A 17,934-nucleotide genomic window follows, 5' to 3' on the forward strand; every position below is an offset into this window, starting at 1 on the left:
CTTACAACATAAATCACTTAAGCAAATTATTTTAACCCTTTCATATGTCAGGTTCTTCATTTTTAATCTGGTGATACCACTAGTCACAGAATAATGGCCTTGTTAAGTATATGTGAGATGTTACCTCTAAAAGAATGTTGCTCATTTAGAAAGGTATCATATTACTCTAAGATTACATCACTGTTATCATCACCATTCTATCAACAAGCAGTTATTAAGTGCTTATTATATATAAGATACTCTCCTGGGTGATCCAAAACTGTGAAAGAATCCCTGCATTCTAACAGAGGAGACAACATGCATAAGTATATGTTAATTAAATACAAAGAGAATAAAAACAAATAAAATATAGTACTTCATCTTTATAATAAACTACTTTAGTTAGAAGAACCACAAAGTTGTTTTGTTTTTGTTTTTTTTAATCACCAGGGTGATTGGTTGTTTTTGCTTCCACAGTGCAGAGTTCTTTGCTAGACTTCTTTTATGCATTCAAAGAAATAAAACACATGATCCATGACTTCAAGGAGCTCATAATCTAATTGAGCAAGTAAAATAGAAACAAATATGTAAAACAGTAAATGTAAATGCTAAATTTGGAAAGGACAACCAGTGAGTGCTCATTTCTTCCCATCGTAAGAGTCACTGAATAATTATTTTACTCTTTTCTAACTTAGAAAAGAATATGATTTTAGTCTTATCTAGCCCAGGAGGCTATTTTCCTTACATGGGAATAATATAATAATCCATATCCTTGGTAATGATAATGAATTGTTGATGTCATTTTTATTTTCTTGTTGCTATTTTTTTTTCTTCTTATAGCCTCACGTAGCCTGCCATCCCAGCATATTCAGAATTGTTGATGAAATTTTTCGGTAAGTGTCATTTAATGTTTTTTGGGCACTTAATCTAAAACAGTCAGTTTTAAAACTAAATTTCAATGACTGACGAGAATAACTTCACACCTGACATTTAGAGTTTAAGTCCTTTTAATATTTTTCTGTACTAGCTTTTTCCTCTATTGAGAAAAATACATCCAAAGAAGATATAGGAAATAATCATATTCAGAACAGAAATTTGGAATTTTGAATTGTAAACTTAAGCTTTATTTAAGATATCTGTCTTGTTATTTGCTTTTGTGATTCTATTGATAATGTCAAAGCAGTATTGGATTAATTCACTATGGGAGTTTCTCAGTTCAGAATACTGGGAAGCAGTGTGTTCAGTTCACCACATGGGGGCCAACCATTCATTATGAGCTGATTTAAAGTCTAAGAAAAACCTTTAGACCATAATTGTGCTGATTTTGTTACAGCATTCTTCTGAAAGGAAAACAAGCCATGTGTATAACCTTAAAATTCATGAGCTGTATTTCTTCAGACTGTTCTGCTAATAGAAAAATTAAGTTTCAGTTGTCTTAGTTCCTTGGAAAGTGAATTAGGTCTCCCAGTATAAATTGCAGAGATCAGGTGATCACTGGCATGGCTAGATTATTACTGTTTATTTGGGGGAAGGGCGGGGTGGTTAATCTGATGTCTTGAGACTGAACTGAGGGTAGGAGGTTCTGATCACCTTTATAGTATTTAAAGACAATCCTTTATGTATCAACTGACTTTCTAGAATATAGTTAAGACGTTGGATATTGCTTCTAAAAGTTCTGCCCCTCAACAAAGGAGCTGATATATCTAATGGTAATAAGATCCCACTTATAAAGATTGTATATTCTAAATGAAAATTTTTAAATAAGAAAAGGAACAAAAAACCTTTTGAGTGTAGTTGTGAATTAGATTGATGTTTTAGATAAAGGCATATAGAAATAATAAAACAAAATGTTACTGTTAATTAAAGGCAAACTTCTTACTTTGATTATACATATTTACAGTGGTTCATTTTTTAAAGGAATTCAAAATAGAGGAGTTGGATTGGGGCAACAAACTTGGTAATCAAAGACCTAATTGCTTCACCTAGATTTTTTTATTTACTTGTGTGCAGGTCACTTTGGCTATTTGGGTTTTGTTTCTCAGTTTACAAAGTTAGTAATACTTAAAGTTGCCTGTCTTTTCATCATTGTTAATTGAATGAAGGATCTTGAAATATGTATGATAAAGCTCATCATGAATTACCAAAAAAAAGCACAGAAATAAAGCTATGCCTAACAGGATTTTAGGAAGTTTTTAGGAAATCTGATGAATTGAAGTACTTCAAAGCATAAAAAGAATATTTTCACTATTTTCCCCTCTTCAGTTAATGCCAGTGTGACTTATTAAATAATCAAACCTGTCATAATTTGATTTTACAATACTTAGGAACGCACTACTGGAAACCAATGGAACATCAGAAGTATTGACCATTATACAAATATTTACACGATGCTTTGCTCAAGCCTTCCAGAAAGATAATGAACAGGTTTGTGACATTGTATTATTTCCCTAATTATCAAAAAAGTTTTATTTTCAGTGTTACTGGTGGACTATAGTGTCACAGAGAAGGCAGTTAAATGAATGCATCCATTGAAAGCAAAGCCATTTTAGTGAAGATGCTTTTTTGTCAATCTCCTACCTTCATAGCTAGAGATACTTCTCCACCATTGTGGCGGGAACAGTGCACTATGTAAGTACTCGTTTACATGGAGGATATTGTTTCCTGTGATTTCTTCTTGTGTCTGCTGATCTCAAACAAGCTCATTTGAACTCTCCTTCTCCAACATTAGGAATTCTTTGATCTACCTAGAGAGTGCTTTTTGAGTATGTACCATTCATATTGGAAAGCACTACTGGAAATTCTCAATTAAATTTGTTAATAATCATTCCTCATGCATTTAACTGTAGACATCAAGCTAAATGAGAAATGCTAATAGTAACAAAGAATTAAGTTCAAATGAGTACTAAGCCCCCTCAAGTCAAATTCAGATAACAGATGACCAAGAAAAGTAATAGAGGCCAAAGTATGAATGCCCTTTAGGGAGAATTACACTAGAGAACCCCATTAGCAGAGAAGTGACCAGAAAGCAGGTACACAAGAAGGAGTAACCATAAAAGGCAAGACCACTCCCTATTTAACTTACAGTTTCCTTTAATTTCTGGGAACTTACTTGGCCTTTCTTTTATCTATAACATTCACTTTGATAAATACAGAAACACAGATGCAAGCACATATATAAATTTATACTAGGTGTCCCAAAAGTCTTAGTGCAGTTTTAAGTTTTAATAGCCTAAATACCACTACTAGGTTTATATTCCAAAGATATCTCTTTCCCTCTTCCCCCCCAAAAAAGAAAAGGAACCTATATGTATAAAAAATAATTATAGCAGCTTTTTGTGGTGGCAAAGAATTAGAAATTAAGGAGATGCCCTTAAATTGGGGAATAGTTGAACAAGTTGTGGTATATGCTTGTGATGGAATGCTATTGCGCTATAAGAAATGATAAACAGAATGCTTTCCACAAAATCTGGAAAGACTTACATGAACTGATGCAAAATTAAGTAAGCAGAACCAGGAGAACATTGTACAAAGTAATAGCAGTATTTTACAGTGAACAATTGTGAATGACTTAGCAATACAAAGATCTATGACAGTTCCAAAGGATCTATGATGAAAAATGTTATCCACCTGTAGAGAAAGAACTGATTGAATCTGAATGCAGATTGAAGCATACTGTTGTTTTTGTTTTGTTTTTTACTTTATTTTTTTCTTTTTTTTTGTCTGTGTTTACTTTCACAACATAACCAGTATGGAAATATGTTTTGCATTATTGCACATGTATAACCTTCATCAAATTGCTTGCATTCTCAATGAAGGGAAGGGAGGGATGGTGGGAGAGAGTTTGGAACTCAAAATTGTAAAAAACAAAGGTTAAAAATTGTTTTTACATGTGATTGGAAAAAATATTAAACCTTAAGAAAACAGGTTTTAATAGCTTAATTTGATAGATTGATGGATGAAATTTGCATCTAGGTCTCTTGCTGCTTTTTTCAAAATGAGAGTTCAGATCTACCTATCACCAAAATGCATGCACTTTGCATTTTCAGAATCTTTTTTGGTCATGGAAACCTTCACATTCCTTGTGTCAGATATCATGATCTTACTTATGAAGGACAGGACACCTAATCAGCACTTAATCAGTTCAATTCTGCCCAAGAAACACTGCCAAACGTGCTCCAAAGAAACCTTTTGAGATTATAGCAGATTTTCCTGACTGATTCATATTATCTCAGCCTTTCTTACCCTCAGGGTAGGAGTGCTAAAACTCTTTTGTGCATGAATTCCATAAGCAGTCTGGTGAGGCCTGTGGATTCCTTGTTAGAATAATGTTGGTTTTTTCCCTCCCAGTGGCATTTTTGTCTTTTTTTCCCCTCATAAATTAATTATTTATTTTTAGTTTTCAGCATTCACTTCCATAAGATTTAGAGTTCCAAATTTTCTCCCTATCTCTCACCTCCCTTTACCCCAAGACGACACGTAAATTGACATAGGCTCAGCATATACATAGAATAATGTTTTTAAATGCATAAAATAAAATTCATAGAATTTAAAAGGAAACTAATTATGTTGAAATACATTTGTCAAAATATATTTTTTAAATAGTTGGTGAACACCAGGTTAAAAACCCTTAAATTAGGAAAAAAGGTAACCAGTAGCAAAGTGTCATAATTCTTATCCAAATCAGAATTTAGAAGGAACAATCCAAAAATTTGGGCCTGAAAATGACTGTTAAACTTACTTTTAAAAAACTCTCTCTAAATTATTTTTATCTTTCCTTATACATACTTTGAATTTCCAGTTAGGAAATAAGGTCTGGAAAATCTCTCCCTTTTAACTTTTCTATAACAGCAAATTTGTTAAGCACTTTATGAAGAGCACAATATTAGACTTTGGAGATGTAAAAATGAAATAGTCCCTGCCCGTAAACTTAAATTATCTAGAGGGAAGGGCAACATTATTTACATTGATGAGTAGGTAACAGGTAATTTTAAGAGTGAAATAGCACTGAGAAGTGGGACACTCAAGAAAAAGTTTTGTATGGAACAGGATACGTGAGCTATTCCTTAGAGAGGCAAAGGGGACATGCATTCCCAGCATGGGAGATAGCCTGTGTCTTTACACCCCTGTTAGGCCTGGGATGGAGACTTTCATAAATTGACAGTGTGAGAGAATGTGGAGAAGCCTAGCTCCCCCCATCATCTCAGAACAGCAAAAAATGCAACAAATTAATTACCAACCCCCCCCACTTAATTACAAAATTAATTACCCCCCCAAAAAAAAGTGAAGGGAAAGGAAAGAAATCCTCATAGATTGAGAAATTAGGCAAACAAAGTAAAACTCTTAATTTAAGAAAGAAATATCCTAGGGCAAAAACGCCAGGAGAAAATTTCAGAGGAAGAGGATAATTCTTAATGGATAGCACCATGAGCACCGGGAGAGATCCAGTCTTACAAAAGAATTTAAGAAGACGACTCAAAATGTAAAATTAGAGGTCTTGATTAAGAACTCAGAAGGAAAATTTCAGAACAGGTGTTAGCCTCTCAAAAGGAGTGAACCTCTTTGAAAAAAATGATAGAGGAGAGAGAACTCAAAAATTCAATGATGCAACAAGAATTATTAGAGCACTCAAAAGATAAACCCAAGGTTTAACTTAGCCAGGAATGTTACTGCTAAACTCCAGAGCTCTCATGCCAGAGAGAAAACATTAAAAACCCCAGAGATCTTATACCAACCGAGTCTATCAAAATCACTTATGATTATGCATCATCAGTGTGAAATTAAGGAAGATTAGATTATGTTATGCCAAATAGCAAATGAAAATGACCCCTAATAATAATTTATTCTACAAAATTGAACATAATCTTATGGGTGAGAATTGACTGTTTAACAGTATTAATGACTTTCGTGCTTACCTTTTGAGTTGAGTAAAGTCTGAAATGTAAATAAAGAGAACAGAAGAAATTAGGGAAGGCTAAAAAAAGTTTCAATAACATGAAAGGAATAGTATGCTTACATTCTGAAAAGGGGAGAAATTACTATTGTCCCTGGCGAATCCTGCTTTATCTAAATGTCTCTGATTAAACAAAAAGAGAAGTTCTGTTCTTAGGGGTTTAATGAGAAGTACTCCTAGTGAAAGGAAGCAGCTAGGTGGCTCAGTGGATAGTGCACTGGCTAGAGTCAGGAAGACCTGAGTTCACATCTGGCCTCAGACATTTACCAGTGTGTGACCCTGGGCAAGTCACTTGATCTTTGCCTTAATCCTCTGAAGAAAGACATTGCAAAAGACAAGTATCTTTGCACAGAAACCCCATGCACAGTATGGTCTATGGGGTTATGAAGAGATGAACATGACTGAATGACTGAACAGCAACCCCTACTAAAAGAGAGTCAGAGGAGAAAAAGGAAATTCATATTTTTAAAAAATTTTATTCCGAATTTAATGAACACCCCTATGTGAGAAACAAATATTTGTTATTTGTCTATTACATATAGCTTACTTTAAAAAAAAAAAAAAAAGTTTTTTCATGTCACTTGCAGAGCAGTCTTGCTTGCCTGTTTCCTTCCAAACTTCCTTTAGTTTTCTTTTATATATCTTTCAAAAATGCTTCAGTGACTTTTTTTCTTTTGGGGGTGAAGGGTCAATCCAAATTGTTTCCTCCTCAATTATAAAAAAGAAAAAGAAAAATGGGAAAAAAGGATTGTTAATCCTTGTAATGAACATAAACAAGAAAAATAAATCCACATCATTTTCTGTGTTCAAAAACGTATGAGTTATTCCACACTTAGAGGCTGTCATCCCTCTTTCAGTGGGTGGCTAGCATGCTTCTTCATCAGTCCTTTGGAGTTATTGGCCATTGCATTGTTCAGAGTTCTTAAGTCTTTCAAAGCGGTTTTGATATCTATATATCTATATCTATATCTATATCTATATATAGATATATACACACATACATATATGTGTATATATATACATTATATATGTGTGTGTGTGTATATATATATACACATACATACATATTTGAAGCCATCTTATTTTGTCATTTCTTAGGGCATAATAATTATACCATAATTTGTTAAACCATTTTCCCATTCCCTTAGTTTGTAGCTTTTTACTATAAAAGTGCTGCTATAAATACATTTTTACATATGGGTCTATCTCCTCTTTCTGTGTTCTCTTTGGAGTAAGGCTCAGTGTCATTAGGTCAAAGTATACATGTAGGTTGATGACTTTTGGGGGACATAATTCCAAATTGCTTTCCAGAATGCCTAAATCATTTCATAGCTCTGTCAAGAGTGCATTAATGTACCTGTTTTCCCACAGTTCCTCTTGCATTTTTCATTTTCCTTTTATGTCTGATAGGTGTGAGCTAGAACCTTAGAAGTCTTTTAATGTGCATTTCTCTAATAGTGACTTGGATCACTTTTTTTTCATATGACTGTTGATCACTTAGATTTCTGCCTTTGAAAACTGTTAATATCCTTTTATCATGTGTCTGTTAGGGAATGACTTTCATTCTTATGATTTGAAATCAGTTCATTATATATTGCTGCATTGTATTTCCTTTAATGGAGGTACTACAGATGTAATAGTTATTCAAATCCAGACATGATGGGAAAGAGGAATCTCTTGAAATTCACCCTTAATCTGTGCCAGCTAAGGAAAGTAAAAAGAGGTTACAATCTGCCAGACGTTCATGAGTATGCCAGAATCAGAAACATTGGTCAGGAAGATTTTTGCTAACCAAACAAACCTACAGAGAGAGGGCTGATTATCAAAATAGAATGATAAAAGATATAGTATTTCATGGGTTTGAGTTTGGCCCGAAAGTGAGGAATAAAGAAGAAGATTGGGATTCATTGTTCCTATAAATGCAAACTGCAGATACTAATACTGATTTCTTTTTTTTTAGTTAAGAGGAGGAATGGGATTAATTCACCCAGAAAACAGAAGTTGATGGAAGAATAGATTAGAAAACAAAACCCAACAATTAACTGCATATAGGAAATCCACTTAAAGTATAAAAATGTAAACAGTATTAAAAGGAAGATTTTAAGTAGAATTTATTAGTAAAATTCATACTCTCAACTACTAATTGCCAAAACAAGAATAAAAATGATGATCTCAGGCAAGGCAACAAGAAAAAGTAGGTATGACCAAGAGAAATGAAACATCATACTTAAAGGCACTATAGAGTATGAAACAATATTAACATTAAGCTTATGTAGGTATTAAATATTATAGCATCTAAGTACCTAAAAGAAAAGCTAACCAAATGATAAGACTTGCATTGTAAGAAAATAATTGTGGGCAACTTCTCTGTGCCTCTCTAGACTTAAAGAAGGCTAAAAGAAATCTAAACAAACAAACAGAAAACAAAAGGGAATCTAATAATGATATTAGAAAAGCTAGATATGATATGCTTGTTGATTATTAAATGAGAATCTCAAAGAACATACCTATTTTTTTTTTCATTAAAACAACTAATCACATGCTAGTGCGTAAAAACTAATGCAGAAAGGCAGAAAAATTAAATGGCTCTTTTACAGACCATAGCTCAATACAAATTGAATTCAGTAAGGAAAATAGGGTGAAAAAGACACAAACTTAAATGGAGCCCACAAAATGTTAGCCTAAATAATGAGGGGGTCTCAGAACAAGTTATTGAAATAATAAAAAAAAATTATAACAATGAAACACCATACCAAAATTTGTTGGATGTATCTAAAGCAATCAGAGGAAAATGTGTTTATCTGAATTCTATTAATTCTATTAATGAGAGAGAGAAGAGAACACCAGTGAATTAAGCATGCAACTAAAAAAATTCTAAACATCAACAAATTGTAACTTTGCTAATTGGCAACTATGATGCACAATAAGAGTAGTGTTGGAAGGATTTTAGGCAGATGTATTAGGAAATTAAGTTGATATCAAAGCAAAAGATATTAATAAAAGCATTTCAGTTAAAAGGGAATGGGAAAAATAATCCTCCCCCCAAAAGAGTATTAAAATAACCAATACATTTAATAAACCATTGATTTCATTAAAAGAAAGGAAACTCAAATTATCAAAATTTTTAAAATGAGAAAAAGTAATTCACAATGAATGGAAAAGAAATATATCAGGAATTTCTCTGTCCAATTAGGTACTTTAAAAAATTGAAAACTTAAAGGATATGACTATTTACAAAAATTATTAAATGCACAGACTTAACAAAAGAATAAAAAAAATCTAAATGACTTAATCTCATAAAAAAGAAATTGCACTAACTACAAATAAACTCCCAATTAATATATATATCAAGTGCCTGCTATATAGCAGGAATCATGGTTTTCCCCTTGTCTCCCCCCACTACCACCACCACCAAAGGGAGAAAAATCCTGGCCTATATGAATTTATGTGAATTCTTTTAAACATTTAAATAACAAATAAATCTATGCTACTTTATCCAATCACAAAAATAGAGAAAGAATGCATTTTGTGGGACAAGTATGGTTCTGATATACAAACCAGGTAGGGATAAAGCGGAAAGAGAAAATAATTGATCAGTAACACTGTTAAACAGTTGGAGGGAAAGGGAAGTTGTTCTGGATCTGTGATTTGATTGGTATGGGGAATTCCTGGAGCAGAAACTCTCCAGTGATACAGATCAGTATACTGTTGTATTAGTAAGTATTCCTTACCAATATAGTGGAATTTGTAATCTTAGAAATAACCTAGTACCCTGAGATTTTGAGTGACTGGCTCATGGTCTTATAACTAGTATGTATTTTAGGTACTTGAAAATGGAATTTTCAGACTCCAAAGGTGGGTCTTTATCCACTTTGCAATGTTGCTTCTCATCAATAATAAATAATGAAGTAAAAAGACTGGCAAATATTAATAGTAGCTCATTTTATGAAGCCGTTTAGAGTTTGCAAAGTGTTTTACATACATTATCTCACTTGATCCTCACACCAACCCTGTGAGATAGATAACCATTTATTATACCCATTTTACAGGGGAGAAAACCTGAGTATGAAAGTAAATGATTTGTCTAGAGTCACACAGCTACTAAGTGTTAGAGGGAGGTTTCCAACTCATTGTCTCTTTGACTCCAAACTAGGTTTCTGTTGTTTTAAGGTTGGGTTTCCCTAACTAGCTCAGACTTTTCAAGGGCCATGGGAGGTCCCACTACTAATTGGCAGAGGAACTTTCACCTGCTTCATTTCCAACCTGGGCTGGTTTAGCCTTCCTTAGGCAGCCTAGTGGCCTCTAATCCCAGGGACTTAATATAATAGAGTTAGCCTACTGCACCTCAGAACTGCCAATATCACAAGATATCGTGCAGCCTCAACCTGTCCAGTAGCTAGGATTATAGTTGTGTAACCCCGAAGTCAGCTTTTATATTTTAACACACTATCTTTCAATAAAAGAACTTTTCCAAAGTATGATCAAAAGTTATGGAAAACTCAAAACTAGAATTATTTATATAACTGACCATGAAAGTCTTTCCAATAAGATTGGGTAAAGCAAGAATGCTTACTTTTTCCACTATTATTTGACATGGCACAAGAAAATGCTAGCTATAGCATACAAAGACATTAACTTATATCTGTTTGCAGAGAATGTACTTGATAAAGAGCTAGTCTTGAAGTTATGAATGTCTCATTTCACTCCCCCCCCACCCCCAACATAGGTTTTGTGACCCTGGGCAAATCAGTTAACCTCTTAGTTCCCTAGGCCAGTAGTGTCAAATTCAAACAGGACTCAAATAGAAATGTATCCCTGTGGTGGCATATTGATTTAGGATATCACAAATTAATACTGTTTGTGTTCTGTTTTTTAGAAAACATTTCCCAATTGCATTTTAATCTACTTTGGCCCTGGGACCTCTCTACTCTAGGCAACTCATCAAGACCCTTAGTTTCAGGGAAGGTGCTGACCTAAGAGGGAAGGCTCTCTTCACTGATAGTTCCCTATATGAGTGACATCACAGGTACCTATCCCTAGTACTGTGAGAGTTTATTTAATGAGTGAAATAATTAGTAAATACATTGTTAGTAAAGTAGTAGGATACAAAATGAATTCACAGAAATTATCCTCTTTTTGAACATTAATATTAATACCTAGAATGTGAAATTTCATTTAAGATAACAATAAAATGCTTTATGTAGGTAATAATAATGGAGCCTGTTTACCAGAGTTGTTGTGAGGGTAAAATGAGATAATATTTGTAAAGTGCTTTACAAACCTTTAAGCACTCTATAATAAAAGCTAGCTATCATTATTACTACTCTTGTAGCTGGGGATTCACCTAAAAAATCACACCACAGAAATTAGAAGAGGATTTTTTTTTTACAGTTATCAACAAAAATGGTAATCAGGATAGAAGAGACAATACAACATTTTAGACAGACCTGATAAACTAAAATTTAAAAATATTTTGTACAAATAAAATAGTGCAACAAGAATGAGAAGAGATAAATTATAAAAAATCTTTACATTGAATATGTCTGATTAAAGTCTGACATCTAATCAATCAGTAAGCAAACTGATTGATTTAAAACTATACAGAATTGGTTCAAATATGTAGATTAAAAGTTAATCTCCATTAGACATTCGATCAAAGCATGTGAGTAAACACTTTGGAAAATGTGATAGGAACGATCAAGAAGCACTTGAAAAATGTTCCAGACTACACAAATGCAAATTAAAATAATTCTGAGGTTCTTTTCACTTACCAAGCTAGCAAAAAAAAAAAAGAAAAAAAGAAAAGATGGAGAAACTTATTGTTAGTTTAATTGGGATGATAGACATGCTAATTTGCTACTAAAAATTGATCCCAACAGTTCTGAAAAATAATTTAGAATTATGAGATAACGTAGAGAGTCCAGTATTGAGACTACAATTCAAGAAGGTTATAAACAATAAGACCTAATCACACAGACACACATCTATATGTATTATTTATGTATTTATGTGCTCCCGATCAAATGGATCTATGATTTGAACCGATAAGACACCCATGCTTACCCATCTTGTGTGACTCTTGTCTATTTTCTCCCATAAATTTGCCAGAGGAGGTCTACATGAAGTGTAGAAATCCATCCTCACCTTTTCCTGATATTCTCAAAGTATCATTGAAGTACTCTAACTGTCCATCTGTTATTCTTGCAGTTACCATGTGAACTCACTCATGACTATATCTTCTTTTCCATTCATACAATTCCTTGGTGACACCTTTTATTCTTGTTATCTTTCAATTTGACTTTGGCTTTAAACATTCTAGTCACATCAAACATGTTCCTTTCCTTTGCTCCTTGTGTGACCTTAATTTTTAACTCTTTGAGGATCATTGTATTCCACTGCCTATAGTAGCATTGGGGCATCTAGGTGGCACAGTGGATGGAACACTGGGCATGGAATCAGAAAGGCTCATGCTCATGAGTTCAAATCTAGCCTTAGACATTTACTAGCTGTGTGACAATCCATACAGTATCATCAGAAAACCAGAGAATTTATAGGGCTTCACCCTCCACAGTAAATAATTTATCAACTGTCGTATCACTACTTTGGCCCTGGACTAGTCCTACCTTCCACCTCCTCCTGTCCTACTCATGTTGTTGAACAGAGCTGGGAGAAATTACAACCCAGCTAACGGGCTCTATTATAAATTCATGTTATTCAATTTTAAGTGAACCCTCATTGCATCAAGGCAATCTTTTAATTCTTCCCTAATTGATTCTCTCTCTAATTAATTCTTTATCTCACTCCCCACAAAAGCTTTTCCAAACCACTTTTCTCCTCACTCCTCCCATACTTATGTGTTTTTCAGCTGATGACCTTGCTTCTTACTTTACTGGGGAAACTGAGGCCTTCTGATGTGAACTTCCTCTTTTCATCCCTCTCCTTTACAGTCTGTCACTCACACTACTGCCAATGTTATTTTCCTTACGTGAAGATCTTACACATGTCATTCCCTTACTCGGTAAACTCCAGTGGCTTCCTATTGCCTCTAGAATCAAATACAAACTCCTCTGTTTAGCTATTTAAATTTATATTTATTTATTCACTCATTCATTTATTTATTTTTGTTTGTTTGTATTTATTCTTTATGTCCTTGTCTCCTCTATTAGAATGTAACTTTCTCGCAAGTAGGGATTGTTTCTGTAAAACTAGCACAGGGCTTGACACATAATCGATGTTTAATAGATGTTTATTGATTTCGTTGATCTATAGGATCATCCTCCATGATGATGGCAGTGTCTCTTGGCAAGCACACATTTCTCTATTTTTTGCCTTATTAATAATTGAACAAAAACAGTTATCTCATGTCTTTCAAGGAATCTTACATAATTTTGACATACAGGTATGGAAAAAAGCTTTTAAAGGAGCATTTTGCTCTGCCACATCAAATGTTTTTGTAAAGTCAACAAACAACAACAGTGAGATCTTGTTTTATTTTTACCTTTCAGTCACTTTTTTAACTGTAAAGATATAGTCTGTCACCGAGTATCATTTGCAAAAGCTTTCCTCTTCCCTCTTAATACCCTCATTAAGGTTATTATTAATACATGTGTATGTTTTTCTAATAGAAAAAAATTTTGTAGAAATGGGAACTTAGGTACATGAGTCAGTAATTGTTAATATTTCCTTGGTTGCCCAGGATGGTATATGGAATAGAGAAAATCTTGAAGTCAAGAAACCTGTATTCAACTCATAACCTCTGATAGATCCTGAGCAAATTGTTTGACCTCTCAGTGCCCCAGGTATCAGTTACTGATCTGTACTTGTAGAAGGAATTTCTTCTGTGGGAGTCCCTTATACCAATGAGATCACAAGACAAGATCAAAATGATAATAACAATAATATCTCAAGATTTTTCAAGCTATTGGCATCCTTCACCCCTTCTGATATTTTGAGAATCCACTCTTCAGTACCTACCATCAAAAGGTGTGTCACCTCTAGCAGGAACCTCTCCTTTGTGTATAGTGGGCTTAGTACGGCTGCTTTTCCTGTTTTTTGTTTTTTTGGGGTTTTTTTTTTTGTAAATATTTTATTCATTTTGAACTTATATACAAAATAAGAAAAGAAAAAAAAAACATTTCCATGGGCTCAACAGAACACAAGAGAGGATTCAATATAAAACAATAAATTTCCATTTCAAGAAAACATATAATAAATAATACACATTATTTTCAAAGAAACCTAGCTTTTCTTTGCTTCCTTCTAGGTTTTCTTTTGTTCTCTGCTATGAACTTTCTACTTTATTTTTTCCCTCCTCAAAAAAAAGAAGGCTACAATTAAACACGTGTACACATACACACACATACACACACACACACACAAACGTATATGTACATGTACAGATATCTATAAACACACATATATACACATATGCACTCCATATACATATATGTAAAACCATACTATGCATATTTCCACTTGTCATCACTTTCTCTGGAGGTAGATAGCATCTTCCTTCATTAGTTTAAGTCTTTCCGTGTTTTTCTAAGTCAACCAGCTCCTCTTCTCCTACACTACAGTGATATTCCAATACAATCACATCTTATCTGAGAGATTGTCTATGAAAGTTTCTTCCCAATTTTCTACATTCCTCCTGTTCTTAGCTACATTGATTTTATTTATACACGAAATTTTTTATTTAAAATAATCAAAATTATTCATTTTATACACAATGCTCTCACCTTCTAATATAATTTACAGTCCAATACTACTGAATCTCCCTTCTTTACACTCTTTTTTCCCCAGGTTTCTTTGAAATTCCTGATCTTTTGTTCTTTCAAATGAACTTTGTTATCTTTTTCTAACTCAGTAAGATAATTTTTTAGTAATTTAATTGGGATGGAATTGAATAGATTAATTAGGTAAAATTTTCCTTTTTTATTATATTGGCTTTACCTACACATGAACAATAAATATTTCTCCAATTATTTAAATATGACTTTGTATAAAAAGTGTTTTATATTTATGTTCATGTAGTTCCTGTGTCTGTTTTGGCAGGTATGCTCTCAGGTATTTTATACTATCTAGTTATTTTAAATGGTCTAGAACAATATTGAATAATATTGGCTAGCTGTGTGACCCTGGGCAAGTCACTTAAACCCAATTGCCTAAAACTTTAAAAAATTAATTAATTAATTTAAAAAAAGAATAATATTGGTGACACATAGTGTAGTTTCCCTATTTTTCTTTTTAATTAAATCTATTTTAGCTTTAACTTTGTCTGAGATCACAATTACTCCTGCTTTTTTTACATAATAAATTCTACTCCAGCCTTTTATTTTATCTTTGTGTGTATCTCTCATATGTTGTTGAATTATTTTTAATCTGCTGTCCATTTCTGTTTTATGAGTAAATTCATTCCCTTCACATTCTAAGCTATAATTACTTGTTGTGTATTTCCCACCTTCCTATTTTTCCTCACTATCCTTCTCACCTTATTTACCCTATCCTTATCCTCTTCACTCCTCTAACTTCTACCCACTACCTTGCCCTCTTATTCCTTAACCTACCCATCCCTCTTATGCTGTCTCTTCCCCTACCCTATCCCCTTGCCTTCTTATTTCTTTCTGAATTTGGAAGACTTTTATACCCTTCTAGATATATATGTTATTCCCTCTTTAACCCATTCCCAAGGAGAGTAAGGTTCCAGCACTACTCACCCTCCCCCCAACTTGATTCCTCTGTATCAGTTCTTCCTTTCATGACTCATTTGTATGAGTTAATTACTCATTTTTAATCTGTCCCTACACAGTTTTATTTTTTTTAGACTCATCCCATCATACGTAGCTCAGCACAAGCCTTTCTTTCAAACTACCCAAATAAGGGTGACAGTCATAAGAGTACTGATCACATTTTCATATATAAGAAGTAAACAATTTGACCTTATTGAGTCCCTTAGAATTGGTCTTTAGTGTTTACCTTATATTTCTCCTGGATCTTATAGGTTAATTTTTCCATTAAGTTCTGCTGTTTTTGTCACAAATACCCCAAAAGTCCTTCAGTTCATTAAATGTTCATTTTTTATTTCATTCAGAATTAATCTTTGCTGGGTAAGTTATCCTTGGTTATAACCCCAGCTCTTTTGCTCAACAAATACAGTATTCCAGGACCTATGGTCCTTCAATATAGTAGCTACTGGGTCTTGTGTAATCCTCATTGTAGCTCCATGCTATTTAAATTTTTTTTTCTTTTTGCTTCCAGTATTTTCTTCTTAACCTGGGAGTGAGGCAGCTAGGTGGCACAGTGGATAGAGCTCCAGCCTTGGAGTCAGGAGGACCTGAGTTCAACTCTGGCCTCAGACACATGACACTTACTAGCCCTGGGCAAGTCAGTGAACCCCTATTGCCTCACCAAAAAGGCAAAAAAAAAATGTTCTTAACCTGGGAGCTTTGAAACTTGGCTATGATATTCCTCTAAGTTTTCCTCCTGGGATCTCTTTCAGGGGTGATTGGTGGATTTTTTTCTATTTCTATTTTGCCTTCTTTTTCTAGAACTTCTGGGCAATTTTCCTTGATAATTTCTCGGAACATGGTATCAAGATTCTGTTTTTGATCGTACCTTTCAGGTAGTCTAACTATTCTTATGTTGTGTCTCGATATGCTCTCCAGATCAGTTGTTTTTCTGATAAGATGTTTCACATTCTCTTTTATTTTTTCATTCTTTTGATTTTGTGTTATATTTCTAAGTATTATATAATGACATTATCTTCCTCTTGCCCAGTTCTAGTTTTCAAGTAATTATTTTCTTCCTTAAGTTTTTAATTCTCTATTTCCAGTTGGTTGACACTTTTCATAATTTTCTTGATTTTCTTGGATTGTTCTTTTTTTTTCTTCTAATTTTTCCCCAATCTCTCTTATTTTCTTTTTTAAAGTCCTTTTTAAGTTCTTCTAAGAACTCTTTTTGTGCCTGGGACCATTTGACATTTCTCATTGAAAAAGGAGTAGCTTTTTTAGCTCCACCATCTTCCTCTAAATTCTCTATCCCCATAGTAGCTTCTTATGGTTGGATTCTTTGTCCTTTGCTTACTCATTTTTATTTTATTTTCAATAGCTTATTATTATAATCAAGTTCTAGTCCCAAGGTGTGGGGAATGATGATCCAGGCCTCAAGTCCTTCATGTTATTTTCTGAGCTCTGTCCCAGGGCCCAGTCTTTGGCACTCCTCCACCCACCAGCTACAGCTAGGGTCCCCTGCCATGTTGTCTTGCAAATGCTCTTGCTTCCTGTGGTTCCTGTGGTCCCTCTGGTGGCAGCAAACTATGGCCGTCCTCTCTGCCCTGGAACTGAAAGCAGGGACTCCACTCTCCTGCAAATGCCAGGGTCAACCAGCAGGGTCCCCATCCCTCTGCTACTGCACTCACTAGGCATATTTTAGCTTCATCTCCCCTGCAGCTGCAGCTGGGGATCGGCAGGTCAGCACAGCTGTGCTTGGTGGCCCTTGACAGTGGAAGGTCCTTCAATATTCACCTACTCAGCCATCCAACCCCTACGTTGTCCTTGAGGCGAAAGTTTCTGAGGCTGCCTTCCAACCCCGCCGCTCCCAGAGTTTGGTGTTTGTTGAATGCAGCAGAGTCTGCCTGGAAGTGGTTGCACTTCACTCAGGCCTGACCTCCACCCCTGGAGATCCAGTCTTTCCTGGAATTTTCTCATGTTGTCTTAGAAAGACAACTGCTTTATCCAGACTCCTATTTATTTCTGTGGCTCTATGTTCACTTTGAGGTGATGCTCTGGCTTTTTATGTGGAAGAAATTTGGAGAGCTGAAAGTTTTCTGACCTACTCCACCATCTTCTGAGAATTTTTCCTGTCTTTTGTTCTTCATTGTTATTTCCAGGATTGTGATGTTAGAGTCAAAATGTGATGGCACCACTGCCCTTCAAGGGGAAAAGAGTTGATCCAAAAACTTTCTCAAACACTTTGTACCTCTCATCTGTTTGTTCTGTTCTTTGGTT

At 34.2% G+C, this 17,934-nt stretch overlaps 1 protein-coding gene across 1 annotated transcript in view; it reads left to right on the forward strand.

Moving 5' to 3' along the window:
* Nucleotides 1-17,934, forward strand: part of FANCC (FA complementation group C) — a 207,460-nt gene that overhangs the window by 166,638 nt on the left and 22,888 nt on the right. The window contains exons 9-10 of the mRNA XM_027875129.1: nt 820-872; nt 2,304-2,403. Of these exons, the coding sequence (XP_027730930.1) occupies nt 820-872; nt 2,304-2,403 (153 nt within the window). The remainder of the gene's footprint in view (nt 1-819; nt 873-2,303; nt 2,404-17,934) is intronic.

This window comes from Vombatus ursinus, unplaced genomic scaffold (genome assembly GCF_900497805.2).
Source record: "Vombatus ursinus unplaced genomic scaffold, bare-nosed wombat genome assembly UNPS02014807.1, whole genome shotgun sequence".
In the NCBI taxonomy this organism is placed as follows: Eukaryota; Metazoa; Chordata; class Mammalia; order Diprotodontia; family Vombatidae; genus Vombatus; species Vombatus ursinus.